At 38.9% G+C, this 15,011-nt stretch overlaps 1 protein-coding gene across 1 annotated transcript; it reads right to left on the bottom strand.

Moving 5' to 3' along the window:
* Positions 1-1,879: 1,879 nt before the first annotated feature.
* Positions 1,880-14,636, bottom strand: LOC144657127 (uncharacterized). The gene is made up of 15 exons (XM_078517433.1): positions 14,571-14,636; positions 13,151-13,581; positions 12,309-12,462; positions 11,692-11,874; positions 10,642-10,824; positions 9,899-10,066; positions 9,523-9,721; positions 8,426-8,654; positions 7,473-7,641; positions 6,763-6,909; positions 5,923-6,060; positions 4,989-5,108; positions 3,881-3,931; positions 3,045-3,308; positions 1,880-1,963 (listed from the first exon to the last, which is right to left on the bottom strand). The coding sequence occupies exons 1-14, from the start codon at positions 14,623-14,625 to the stop codon at positions 3,064-3,066; spliced, it is 2,472 nt and encodes an 823-aa protein (XP_078373559.1). The 5' UTR covers positions 14,626-14,636; the 3' UTR covers positions 1,880-1,963; positions 3,045-3,063.
* Between the last annotated feature and the right edge of the window lie 375 nt (positions 14,637-15,011).

Raw genomic sequence — 15,011 nt, forward strand, 5'->3', positions numbered from 1 at the left:
TCTGGATATCCCTTATCCATTTTTGTTTTATTTCAACTGCTTGCTGCAAATTTGTAGATAGAAAACGTGCAGACTTTTCGGCGCATAAACTTACAGACGAGGTCAACCCTCCCTCTCCTAACTTTTCGGTATCCCCTCTCCTTTTTCGGGCAAGAAAAGCTTTTGTTCTCCCTTTATTAAGCGAGAAAAGGCTCATTTTCACTTCACGCCCCGCCCACCCCTCTCCCCAAACCCACTTTTGTGTCAGTTGGATCCGCCACTGTTACTTTCTCGATTTGTTATCAAAATTTATTAACATGCTGGTATTTGAGACGAAGCCGGCCGACAGCAATAGTAAATGTCAAATGTGTTTTTCTCATGCAGTTGCCTCGTTAGCACAGTAGAAGGTCGTGAGTTCGTTCCTCGCACGGGGCAATTTTTGCTGATTTTTTTTTGGTTTGGAAAAAGCAAAACCGATCGTTCGTTGCCAACGCTTTTAACTTTTCAATTTTTTAATGAATGGTAGCAGCCTCAAAGGGTGAACTTTAGATTGGGATTAGAAATTCGTGTTATTTAATTTTAGGAGTTGAGCTTTTTGGAAACAATAAGTATATTTAATTGGAACTTCTATCATGCAAGCTCGATGGGTGTACGCCAATAAAACTTTCTTTCTTTTATCGACTACACATTCATGAGTTGATATAGAGATTAACACATGAGAACACAAAATAGAGAGTTTCTCTGTGGTAATGCTTGGTGATAAACGCACGATTTACTAAAGTGGAACATTTACTTTGTCAAGCCAACTCGTTCACATAATCTTGTATCTATGACATGCATCCCCGGTACGTGAGCAACAAACAGGATTGATAAGATTTTGTTCTACTTTAATCCAGGGACGTGTTTGCACGCCTCCCTCGAATAAACGCCGCACGTTAAGTCAGAAATATTAATAAACGCCGCCCTCGAATAAACGCCGCATCATGATGCGGCGTTTATTCCAATAATAGAGTCAAAAAGCAAATCCAGTAATAATCAAGTTTGAGCAAGCCTCAAAAATATTTTCCTTGATAGTAACATTGTTTTAAGATATTGGAAATGACTTTTCAGACAAGCACTAGAACATTTTTCTGTTTTTAAAATTCAAATGTTCAGTTACAAGAAATAAATTGAATTTAAAATAAACACCGCCCTCGTATAAATGCCGCCCTCGAATAAACGCTGCACTCGAATCACGAAAAATTTTAATAAACGCCGCGGCGTTCAATCGAAAAAAATACGGTATTTTTGGGCGCTATATAGTTCCACTTATCAGTCACTTGTCTCGAAGGTGTCCTCTAAATAGAGGTTATACTGTATAATAAATTTTTCAATCTGACAATTTTGGGGACTAGTACCTAGCCGTGGCAGTCACGGAGGCGCACTGCTATGGCAGAGTTGAAAGAAAAGGTTGTATCTTAGGCCACTGCCAAGAAAGTAGCCCAAATCAAGACTAGTTGGAAAGCAATGGTATTGGACTTATGTTCTGCAAGGAAATAAAATGACTAAAGAAGAAGAAGACTTAGCATGAAAATTAGGTTATAACATTGACATTCTACGAACATTCTGGACTACATTTCTTTATCTACTCCTCTGCTTTTCTCTACAGGACAGTGACGTGTTCAAAAAACTGGATATGGAGAAGGAAACCGAAACTTTGACGGCCCATTAAAAACTCCATTTTAACCAAAACCAAAACGTTTTTGCGGTATGTTGCTTAGCATAATATAAAATTTCATTTGGGACAAAAACTTGATATCTTTGGGGGTTATAGGTATAGTACTTCATATCACCGATAGCTGATTCTGTGATTTTACTTTAATAGCTAAAGAAAAATATCACCACAACTTCACTGATTTATGGGACGTTTATTGTTTTTTATTGTTCCTACACTCCACATTGGATTTCCTTTCTAAGTTTAAATCCAGGGATGGCTAACACAGATCTGGAGAGGAATAAAATCAACGAACATTAACTCATGGCAAATAAACATGGCTACTGATTTATAAAACATAAGGAACATGCTGCGCGCGGCAATGTTACCAAGTCAACTCATGGATCGACAATTGTAGTTCTTCATATTATGGATATAGAACAAGCATTTTTTTTGTTTTATGTGTGCAATAAGATTTGCAGACAACTTGGAAATTGACTTAAACTGGAGAACACTCGAAAAACTCTTCTCACGTTAGCTACAATTCTATTTACAGTTCTTTCTGATATCTGGTTTGGTTCTACGCTGTGTAAAGGAACTATGTCACGGACAATTCATTATGAAAAAATTGGCAACCTTTTTCAAGTTTGTCATTCGTAATCTGCCTTAATATTTGTCATTCGAAACCATCCTTGATTATTTTTGCGTTTTTATTACTCCTTTTTTTCTATGCGAAAAAGCTAGTCAGAAAAATGACTTAAAACACGTGACAAAGCTACTTTAAAGTGATTTGTTATTCCACCGCAAAATTCAGGTAATAATTATCCCACAGACCAGACGCAGAAATCCACTCCCTTTTGCATGCACCTTGTAATTTCCAGACGTAAAGTTTTAATGTAAGCGCAAACATTTGAAGCGAGAAATTTTTTCTGATAATTATCCCTTCCGAAAATATGCTGTCTCCCCAAAAACGCCAACCACAAAGCTTTTCGAACCAGGGCCGTAACCACACCTTTGTCATAGACAAGGCAAGGTCTTGCTAGTGAGTTCTGGGGGCTTGCCCTCCAGAAAATTTTGAAATCTAGAACCCTTTCAGAGACATTGTCATGAGGTATTTCTTGAGAAAAGTCAAACTTGTTCAACTGGGGATTATTTTCCCAACAAAAGATATTTTGTTTTTAATTTTAGGTAAAAATTTAAACGAGGCAAGTGCCTCGTCTTGCCTCTTGCTAGTTACGGCCCTGCGAACGATTATACAAGCCGGGGCTTATAGCATCGGAATTGTTAAAGTATTTGTTCTTTTTGTAACGAAACTTCTGCAAAGAATTTATACATGTCATCATAGATAAACAATAGAAAAACGTGCACTCACTTAATTTTTCCATAGCTTATCAACGCCCCCATCCACCGGGTCTTCCGCCTCCATAACCACCGGGTCTCCCACCTCCAAAACCACCGGGTCTCCCACCTCCATAACCACCGGGTCTTCCACCGCCCCAACCACCGGGTCTCCCGCCTCCCCAGCCACCGGGTCTTCCGCCTCCCCAGCCACCGGGTCTTCCACCTCCCCAGCCTCCTCCACCTCCCGAACTACCATGACCACCACCCCCGGGACGCCAGCCACCACCACTTGATCCTGAAGAAAAACAGGTATGACATCAATTAGTAAAAACATCAAAAGAGAAAAAAACACATTCGAAACTGGCAGATATTCTTACAAGTAAAAACAAACACAAACACAAACACAACATAACACTGCTGCAAATGTTTTTTTGGGAACATCATTCAAGGCCTCAAAACCATTTTAAAGACCTCAAACAAAACACTATCCGATAGGAGCACAGATTTAGTTTTTTATACTTAAAGTGGTACTTACCGGTAGACTTAAAACTTGCTTAGACCAATTGAATATAAAATTCTGGGGGAATATCCTTGTTGGTTCCTCAGTTGTTGTATTTCATTTTGATTTTTATCAAAGAATTTTATTCTTTTTTCCAATGAAGCACTTTCGAGTACTTCAAAGGCTGTTGTGTCACCATAATGAGATAAGAGGCAGGGACCCAGGGTGGATCAACTCCAAGATACGAACACCTTGCATTAATCCGCGATGACTGTCGCAATGTGAAACTAGTAATCTATTCATTCTTCAGTATTGGTTGATTGTCGCATTTGCTCTGAACACCAAGTAAAAAGCTAAACTTTACTCACCGCTGCTTCCCGACCCGCCGTTACAGTTATTGCAGCTTTTCTTGCAAACATCTGTCGAAAATAAAAATAACAATCAATTCCATCCATGGAAAGAAAATAGCTGATTATTTCTGATTCACCAATTGCCATGTAGCATATGGCGGAAGTTTCGCCAGGTATTCATAGAAGCACACTTTTAACACTTTAATACCTTTCTTTATTATATTAAGTCAAGAGTATTGAGATAGTGACTGAATGAAGAAGTAAAACACAGAAAATGGAAAGCTGATTAGCCATAAACTACGGCAAGTTCACAACAATGATTGCAGCATGGCGCTGACCTGGGCACGCGAGGGTAGAAGAGGAAGAGGACGACCAAAGACCAGCTGGAGGCGCACAGTGGAGAAAGAAAGGAAGAAAATGGATTGAAATTTTGGGCTGAGGTACGAAGAGCAGCAGAATACCGAGAGGAATGGAGGAACTGTGTAGAGGCCTTATGTGACGCTTAGGCCGCATTAGTCAGAACTGGCCAGCCGGTCCGGTGGTTTAGAATGTGAAATGGGCCTTTTCCACGAGATTTCCCACAAATCCACCACGACAATATACGGATATTTATGCACTGACTGATATGACAGGACAAATCTGACTAACAACGGAATTCTGTTCTTGAAAATACCGGTCTGGCTAGCCAGTTCTGACAAATGGAAAGCGCCCTTAGTCACAAAAGAGATAGTATACTATTGTGACAATGATTTGCTCAGCCTTCAATATGTGCATAAATGGAGGACGAGGCTGCACTAATAATTTATGTGTTGGACACACGATATATTGGAGGTCAGTAGACGGTTCGAACTAGGGCCAGAGTCTTGTGTTATGTTCTTGTTGAAGATGAATTACTCTCATGAGCCTCTGGCTCGGGAGACTGGGCAACCACTCCCTGTGCTTTTGACGTAAAATAAATTACCTTACCTACATTACCTTACCTATCTCTATCCAGGGGCATTAATGGCTAGCGGTAAACTGTTGGACTGGAAACATGCCTAAGGTTTACTTTGATTTGAGAATTAATGTAATTAAATATGGAAATGTTTTTACAAATGCCTATAACTACACATCCATCACTGCTTACCTTTCAGCTTGTAGATCTTAAATCCTTGCCTTCCTGCAAATTTTTCACAGCCTCCTTCTGGAGCTTTAGTGATCCATGGACACACATAGGGGTCGTTATCTTTGCACTGTGAGGTGTCGACTGTTAAATAATCAATGGAAAAAAGGGCTTATCATATAGAAAGCAGTTACATACTAGTTATGCAACGCTTTCGAGTGGTATACTATGGAATATCCCACGAGTCACTTGTATGTTCTCGGTATACACACGAGCCTTTAGGCGAGTGTGTATGCCAAGAAAATACAAGTGACAAGTGGGATATTCCATAGTATACCACGAGAAAGTGTTGCATAACTATTTTTTACCATGCCATAGAAAATACGCTTACTAAATTTCGTCGCGAAAACAGTCGCAGCGCACTATGGAAAGGTTGGGTGAAATACCGTCGAATATACAACGGCTTTCCTGTATTCTGATTGGCTGTATTTTTTATGGCATGGTATAAAAAGAATACAACATAACAAGATATAAACTACTGAAAGGCCAAAATGGTAAGGTGAGAATTATTGAAATTTCAATAAAAACTTCCCTCTCACGGCCATTCACGAAAACGACATCTCAGTTGCCTCCAAGCCTGTCTGAAACGTTTTAATCTATCCTGCCATTATACCGACATGATTTGTTTCAGTCTTAGCTTTCTGCAGCTTTGAACAAGTCTCGTTAACTTATTCATTCCTCTGTTCTCTGTTGTAATGTTTCCTCCAATAGCGTAGCTCCATATTCTATAACCCACCCGATCCACAATCCTCTGCTCCAGCTAGGATATGCTCGAAACGCCAGTTTTTGGAAGTATTTGCCAAGTCGGTTAATTTACCTTATGATGATACTCAAGGTACGAACATTTACTGACTTAGTGTTAATTTTGCAAATACAATTGCTCAAGTTCAACCATTACCGTTGCATCGTCTGCAGCTCTTTTTACAGCGATCCCACAAAGTGAATGTTTGGAAATACTTAGATCCAGAAGCCTGCTTCCAACATTGTCCTGCAGCCGCTAAATCTTCACAATTCCTTTGACTATCTTCGCAACTTTCTGTAAGTTTTCAAATTACACAAAGCAAAGTATTACATCAAGACTATTTATTTGAGGTTTATAATCGGCAATTGGATTGCAAAAACCAAAACTGACCCGCCACTGGTTCACCATTTTTTTTCTTTTATGAAAAACAAGGGGATTCAAAGGAATTAATAGAAGGAGGAAATTTTCATCACCCTAACCACTTCCTCAAACAAGAGAAGCGAGTCCAAGTTGCCACATTGATTACATGCATGTCTTGCCCTGAGTGTTAATGGGTTTATATATTCCCTCTTCGACACACCTTCTGTTCCCTGTATTCAGTTTTGTACTATTGCTCGTGGCAGTAAAAATGTCTTCTTATTGGTGCGGTTTTTTGTCACTTTCCGTTCTGATGATTGATAATTTATAATGCAGTATAGCAGGTTTAAGTTAGGTTTATTTCTTGCTATCGACGTACCACAGTGTGTGTTGGTAGTTGTTGCTGCTGCTTTTGAGACCTTGTGGATTAGCTGTATATTCTTGTATCTAATGCACTTTGAATTTTAATAAGTATTGTTCAGTTTTTAGAATTTTTGGATTTCAAGAATTTGATATTTTGAGCATTTGTCGCTTTCAGTGGCCTGTTTTTGTAAATATGACATAACTCAACCTTTGGGTTGCAAAGTTATATAAATAAAGTATCTATCAATCTCTCTATATAAACTGTTGCCAACTTACCCTGTCCTGGGCAAAGGTTGGTATTACAAGCTGTTTTCTGTTTCTTTAAATGCAAGCTGTTTCTTGGACACACTCTGGAGCGAACTTTAAACCCTGTTCCACAAGTTTTACTACAGCTTCCATAAGATCCCCATGAGCCGCAAGATCCTATTCAAGCGTAATAAACAAAAAGAGTATGTGAGTTGTATCTACCAGACGATGGTATCCCGTCCAAAAAGCAAATTACTGAAAAAAATCTTCTTTCAATAAACAGGTCAATACTATAATATTTTCTGGTTCACTGAGAGACGAAATTGGTTATAATGCATGGCTCAGTAAATGCTGTAAACCTTGAAACAAAACAATGGTTTGATTAAACAATCAAAAGACTGCTTATTTAGTAGAACTATGGCTAGATTAAGTACAATATAGCGATAACTTATAATGGTATCAAGAACCTTTGGGTTAACGCCTAATAGTTTTTTTTGAAATGAATATATGAAATTCATATATTTGTACTGCGGATATACATATTAAGCAAATGAAAGATCATCGCAGTAATGTACTCAACTTAAGCAGTTAAGAAAAGCAAGCCTGTAAAATATTCAGGCTTGAACGGGAATCGAACCCATGACTTCTGCGATACTAGTACAGCGCTCTAACCAACTGAGCTATCAAGCCAACTGGGAGCTGGTCCCTTGTTACGTTTGTTTGTTTATTTATTCGTTTACCTGGGTATTGATCGTCGCATGCCAGTCTCATGATGTCTTCCAGTTTGTTGATTAAGTCACTGTATGAATGCACTTGAAGAACATCTTCACGGCTTCCTGCTATTTCTAAAAGTTCGCCGTAATGAATTTCATTTCCAATGCCGACAGCGATTCGTCTTACTCCAGCATCCTGAAAATATTATAACAGTATACATGATAGGGTAAAATACTGGCTATAAGCCCCACCCCCTGGTTATATATATAACGCTCCAGTGATTTTAGGCCCATCAGCCCGCTTACAAAAAATGTTCCAATTTCCCCCTTCCGGACATAAGACATCCCCCATCCAAGCTTTCAAGGTCAACTTGAAACAGAACATTGTAATGCAAATAGAAATTGGCAATAAACAGGTCTCCAAGTAGAGTGCAGATCAAAACGTTTAACCAGAGTGGACATTATATCACTCAACAGAGTCTTGTCGAGTGAGGTCAATTCAAAACGTTTTGATACTTATAAGCCCCACTCGGTTCTATTATTCGCCCAGTTATATGCGCACCAAAAACCTCCTACGAAGTTATATAAGCCCAGGGATAAGAAATTGCATTTTCAAAAGATAATATGAATAAACCATTTACGGTGCAATATAATTGCATGTGGCTGTTGTATGGATGGATCGGACAGACAGACGGGAATGAATGAATGAATGAATGAATCAATGAATCAATGAATCAATGAATCAATGAATCAATGAATCAATGAATCAATGAATCAATGAATCAATCAATCAAGAAAGCAATCAATCAATCAAGCAATCAATTAAACAACCAATCAATCAACCGATCAATCAATCAGCCAGTCATTCGGTGGATTTGTGGGTGGGTGGGTGAGTGGTGGGTCGATGGACAGATGCACCGATGTATAGTTGGATGGAAGTAAGTTATGAAATGAACCTAAGAGACTGCCAGCGTCCATACCTCTAATGGGGGCAGAACTTGAGGGAAAGGTTTGCTTCCTTCATTTGTGTCACCATCAGTAAGCACAATCAACACGTTTGGTATGTCTGGCCTGTCCCCAGTCTCCTCCCAGCCAAAGAAATCTTCTCCAGCTAGTGTTAGGGCTCTGTCTGTTCGCGTGCCACCTCGAATATGTGGCAAGCCTCCAATTTTGTTTCTCAGTGCATTTACGTTTTGTGGATCTGTAAACCTAAAATATTTGAAAAACAATAAAGATTATTATTCTCATGTTCTACAAAAATAATTGGACGAGGTTGAGCCATTTACCATTCGATCACAGAGCTTGTTTTCCACATTTCATAATTTATTTTCGGGAAGCGGAAAGTGCAATTTGCAGATGTAATAAAGTAGAAGAGCAACACTTTTTTGGATAATACGAGCCGGTTTTCATCTAATGCCCAATTCCCTCTATGGGAGGATTTAGACTTGGCAATGCTGAACGCGCTACTATGATTTTCTGCAGGCGTGCCTCATAGAGGGAATTGAGCATTAAGGCAATTTTCTGTCTTTTTTGTATTATCTCTGTTTTGTTTTGTTTGGTCTTACTGATATATTAAATTGCTACATGAAACCTCTGGGAAACGAAACGCGATTTAAAAGTAGTGGAAACAACTTCGCATGAGCAGAATGCTATTATTTGCTGCAAAATCACTGTCACACGGTAATGCACCTGAGCAGACCGTTATTGAGAACAAAAAAATACATACGGTGATGAAGTGAGTTAATAAAACAGTGGCTGCGAATATTTTTTTAACACATCGACTGTACTATTCTGGGCAGTGGAAGTTACAAGTAGGAGTCTTCATTATGACATAATAAAAGATCTCGGCAATGCAAAGTTTTAAAGTACTGTTTAATCTGAACGCAACCTTAATGTGGATAAATCAACTTACCCCACACCCAACCCTTATTGTCTTTTAACTCAATCGATCGATTCGCTATTACTCATGTTGTGTTTGGTTGTTAAGGCTGAGGTGGGAAAATCTTCGTAGCACTGAGGTACATAGAGATGTCACCAGTTTTTCCATGCTGTCTTTGTCCTATATCTAGTCACAAACCTGTAAACAGTGTGTGCCTCCCAGCTGTATAACAGGATTGCCATGTGTGTACCAGCTTCTGATATCTGCAGTCTTTGAGCCAAGCTTTGTAAGAAGCTGAGCGCCTTTTGATAATCATATGGTTTGATACTGTTAGAGGAATCTAAAATTATACCAACATCCAAATGTTCCTTACATGGACGGGGTGGCGGAGGGGGACCTAAAACAAAACAAAATTGAGAAAGTCAAAAACTTTCTCTTGTTAACAAAGATTCCCAACAAGGCAATTTTAACTGAGAAGTTTCATTAAGATAATGTTAAGGTTTCTCCAATAAGTAGCGATTAGAAGTAATGATTCTTCCCATGGAAGGATGGGTTAAAAAAATTGTTTGCTTACATTTATTCGTGTTGCAGCTCTCAGTCTTTGTGCTCATTCCTTGGCACTGCTTGCCTTTGCCGGACGGGGGTGGATTTGTACATGTTCTTTGCCTTATCCGTACACCCCCTCCACAGGTCTTGTCACAAGGGCCTGGTGCACTCCAAGGAGACCAGTTGCCATCGACACCTGGATTAGGGTAAAACATACAACCAACTAAAAGTTTTTTTTCATTTTTGCATTTTGAGTGCTGTTAATTTAGCGAATGTGTTTACTTTCGAAGACTTTATATAAATCTCATCCAAAACCAAAAACACTAGCCACTTAAAGGTTACTTAATCTTGGGTTTAAACTTAATGTATATCACAAACTTGGCGTGTGACTTTACAATAATGGTTTTCAAAGTCATGCCGATGTAGGGCTTTCCTTCCTAAAGCTTCACCCTTAGTCATTTAATGTCAATCGTTTCAGCTAGTTAGTTCACATTTTCAAATGAAACTCTGCATTTCGGTTTGGTGAACTCTGCAACGTTCCCTCTCGTGAAAAGAGATGCTGCGGTTATTGCAAAATTATCTGATAAGGTAAGTTAAAAAAGAAAACGTTCTCGCAAGGTATGCACATTGTAAGAGTAAGTAAGAAACTTAATTGATAGAAGGTGACAAGTAGCTGAGTGAAAACTGAAAAATATACGGCCTTCAAAGATAAAAGATAACAGTTATTTTCATTGGCTATAAATCATACCATCCGAAAAGAAACCAACTTACCGCAAGGCTGAGTGTTACATGTTTGCGACTGCTTGGCAGGCCCAAGTTCCTGTTCCTTACAGGTTTTTCCATCGCCCTCTGGTTCCGGGTTGGTGCAAGTTCGTGACTGCCATTGGACACCACCTCCGCAAGTTGCTGAGCATTTCGACCATGCACTCCATTCAGTGTATCCTCCATCGGTACCTGTAGGAAAAGCAAACGACCAAAAACTCAATTAAAGCGGCGGAAATGTTTGTACTTAGATTGCAGTAGCCTGTGAAATTATCATCTGTGTTTAATCTTTTGAACGGACGAAAGGAAAGGGAAGGGTGGCCGGGGAACTAACTCAGTGGTATGTGAGGGTCCCCTCCGCGATTTTTTTAGCGGAGCGGGACGGCTGTACACAGGCTAAGATTGCAGTTCATCCGTCGATGTAACTGCAACTAACACACATACCACTGAGTTAGTTCCCCGGCCACCCTTCCCTTTCCTTTCGTCCGTTCAAAAGATTAAACGCAGATGAGTAGATAATTAACTGTCAGCTAAGGCAGAAGCATATAACCAACGTTGTTATATGCTTTTGGTTAAAGTTATACGTTCGCCTTGCACAAGTAAGCAAGTAAACTTTTCGCTAGAATTAACCAAAGGTTACCCTTTAAGTTTTAAAAACAGTTGCGTAAAGCTACAATAAGATCTGTAAGATTTACCGTTCAAAACCACAAATTTAATCTTACTACTGTACAACTATTTTTTCGGGTGCCTTGGCGACCACGCTAAAATGATGATTGCATTTTCATTACAGACCGCAGTTCGTGAGAGGGATCACTTTTAAAACGGCCGGATTCTCAGTTGGAAGCAACTCTGTCGTTAACGCTTGAGTAATTCATCTTTTTTATCAATTTTTTTCTTTTCTTTAAGTAGTGCTGCCGCTAAAGTCATATATTTTTTTAAATAAAAAATGATGGGCCGTATTTGATGCATTATTAATCAATCTACCCAAACTATATTGAAGGCTATGAAGCAATCATAATTATGTAGTTAACTCCTCATCCCGAAAGGAAACCAACTTACCGCAAGGCTGATTGTTACATGTTTTCGACTGCTTGGCAGGCCCAAGTCCCTGTTCCTTACAAGTTTTTCCATCACCCTCTGGTTTCGGTTTGGTGCAAGTTCGTGACTGCCATTGGACACCACCTCCGCAAGTTGCTGAACATTTCGACCATTCACTCCATTCAGTATAACCTCCATCAATACCTGTAGGAAATGCAATGGATCTTTGAGATTCTTGCTAGCAATGGTTGGATGTGCTTAGACTGTGGATTGGAAAAAAATAGTTGACATAAGCCGTCATGAAAATGCTCCGCAGTTCCTCCGTCCATAACACACATGCAAGGCAATCCCCGTCCTTCCCTTTCTCTTCGTCTTGAACATGTAAATGACTACAATAACCAACTGTTGGCGACGGACGTTTAGGTCGCAATGTCGTCCCAAGCCATCACTTTATTCAGACACTAAGACAACAAATGGAAAGTATGCCGTCATGGCAAGGATTAAAGGAGAGAACAGAACAATGGTAGCCTTGCACAAGTTCATCAGAAATTAACGTGTCACCAAAGGTACCATTTTGATCGCTTTTAAAGCATTTGTTACTATTATAAAGCGACAATTTTTATCCCATAAAAACTCACTGCAGGTAGTTTCCCGGATGTTGTCCAGTTGTTCATCTAGCTTCTCAAAACTCTCAGCATTCACAACTCTATCAGGACTGCCCGCGATTGTCTCAAGTTCGTCTTGTTTAATTTTCTTACCAATTCCAACGGCAACTCGGTGGATGCCTTTTTTCTGGAATACAAATAAGACCTATGAGCACCTATTAAGATATTTTCACTAAAAAACTGTTTGTAATGTTACGGTATATGACAAAGATGATTAATTTGGAAACCTAAAACAAGAGGAACACTCTTTTACAACTCACTGAAATACAATAAAAATATGACTAAAAAGTACATGTCCTCATTTCAACAAAGACAACAACAACGACATCGACAAGAACAACACTAACAACAACAAAAACAACAAAATTCATAGTTTTGTTTGTATCACGACAGTTAACTTCCCAGATTTAGTTTCCTCGTGTCGTCATGTGATAATACTTCACGTTACGTCATCCATTGTCATGTCATGTCATGCCATGTCATGTCACGTCACGTCATCCTATACCATGTCATGTCACGTAACGTCATCCCATGCATGTCATGTCATTTCATGTCACGTCATCCCATGTCATGTCATGTCATGTCATGTCACGTCATCCAATGTCAGGTCATGTCATGGCATGTCACGTAACGTCATGTAACATAGATAAAAAATTCATCTGAATGACTTGTTTTACTCTTTACAAACGTACGTGCACAATATCATTGGCTCTTAGATGTATAAGAAATGAATGAAAATGTATGCACGTCAACGATTTCAACAGAGAGACCATTTGGCTGACTGCTAGAATTTTACAAAGAAAGTATGAACATACCTCGAGAGGAGGAAGAACCTTGCGGTAAGGTTTTGATTTCTTATGTTTGCCTCCGTCTGTAAACACGATCATGACATCCGGGGACTCGGGACGATCTCCATTTTTAGCAGTAAATACTTCATTGTTGACAACCTCCAGTGCAATATCAGTGCGTGTAGGATTTCCTAGTTTGTCTTTTGCTTTCATTTCGTCGATGAGATCGTTTAATCCTTTTTTACTTTGGAACCTGGGGTCGTCCAAGCTAGCGCGAACTGTTGCGTCACCAGCGAAGGTAACGATAGAGATATGTGTTTTATCAGGACCGACATCATATTTGGATATGAGGGTCCTCACTGATTCCAACATGGTGTCATAGTTGCTAGCCCCAACACTCTCTGTCCTGTCAATCACAATACATATATCCAATGGCGGGTCCTCACAGCTCGATGAAGCTTTGAAAATAAGAAATTGACAGAGCTGTTTAGTGTGGGAACAAATCTGTACATAGAAAACAATTGATAGAGAATCTTCTTCCATAAAATGCGAATAAAGAAACGAAGACTTTTCGAATTCAATACGATTTCACTTTTGAGCCTACACCAAAACGATGATCTCTTGCTTTGTAAGAACAAAACTTTCCGGAGGGCGGTTACTAGAAAAAACACTTGAAAGCTGGATTTCAGTTTGGAAACTAATTTGTTATTTCTAGTAAACTTGTCGAAACGCAATCTTTTGTTAACGCTCCAGTAATTCAATCATATTTCCTTTACTTCTTTGAGTAGCGCTACCGCAACAAGTGCTTTGGAGAAATTTCGGCACCCTTATTCAGTACTGTTGTTATTTTTTAATTTTACTCAAAAACGTTTTGTTAAATTGAACCTGTTTTTCCTTTCTACTGATTAATCAAGTGATTAATTTTTAACTTCAAGTTTAGACTAGCACATACCTTTTACAAGTTTTAGGCGCAAAATTTAACAACAGTTCACCAGTTCAATCATATTTCCTTTACTTCTTTGAGTAGCGCTACCGCAACAAGTGCTTTGGAGAAATTTCGGCACCCTTATTCAGTACTGTTGTTATTTTTTAATTTTACTCAAAAACGTTTTGTTAAATTGAACCTGTTTTTCCTTTCTACTGATTAATCAAGTGATTAATTTTTAACTTCAAGTTTAGACTAGCACATACCTTTTACAAGTTTTAGGCGCGAAATTTAACAACAGTGATCGATTTTGAAACCGATTTTTAGACAAAATGCTTTTAACGTATGTAGAGGTTTAAAACCCCATTAGTGTAGACAAGAAGTAACTTTTGCGCCGAACTATGACAACTTTTCATTCAGAGTAGTTGTTAAACTATTTTGATATATGGCGTTCCCTGTGTTGACAATCACTTTTCCTTCATTTGTCACAGATTGCAAATTGTCCTTTTCATTGACACTCACCTTGAGATGATGCCAGAAACACGGTAAACGTGCACAGCCACAGGGCACTTAACATAGTATTGTGCTTGCTCCTAGAAAATCGAAAAAACAAAAACAATGAGGTTTGCGATATATGCAATATTTACTGACAAAAGGTGGTCTTTTCTAATTGCTGCTGTTGACTGAAAAATGGAGGATTATAAAGAAACAAAAGGCATTCAAAGTATTCTATTCGAAACTGCTAAATGATATGAATTATTACTGGCGCTTTTGCGTCCTTCATTCGCGAGACTTTTTAAACTTATATTTCTTTCGCTACCAGCCCCACGAAGAAAAATAAGTGATCATTACAAGGTCGGCGCAAACACTCGGTCACTTTTTAGTGAATCTTCAATTACAGTTTCTGAGCTGAAAATGGTTTCTACTCTATTTAATCAGATGGAAAATAATTACGTCTTCGCA

This window comes from Oculina patagonica, chromosome 6 (assembly GCF_052425735.1).
Source record: "Oculina patagonica isolate OP01 chromosome 6, crgOcupat, whole genome shotgun sequence".
NCBI lineage: Eukaryota > Metazoa > Cnidaria > Anthozoa > Scleractinia > Oculinidae > Oculina > Oculina patagonica.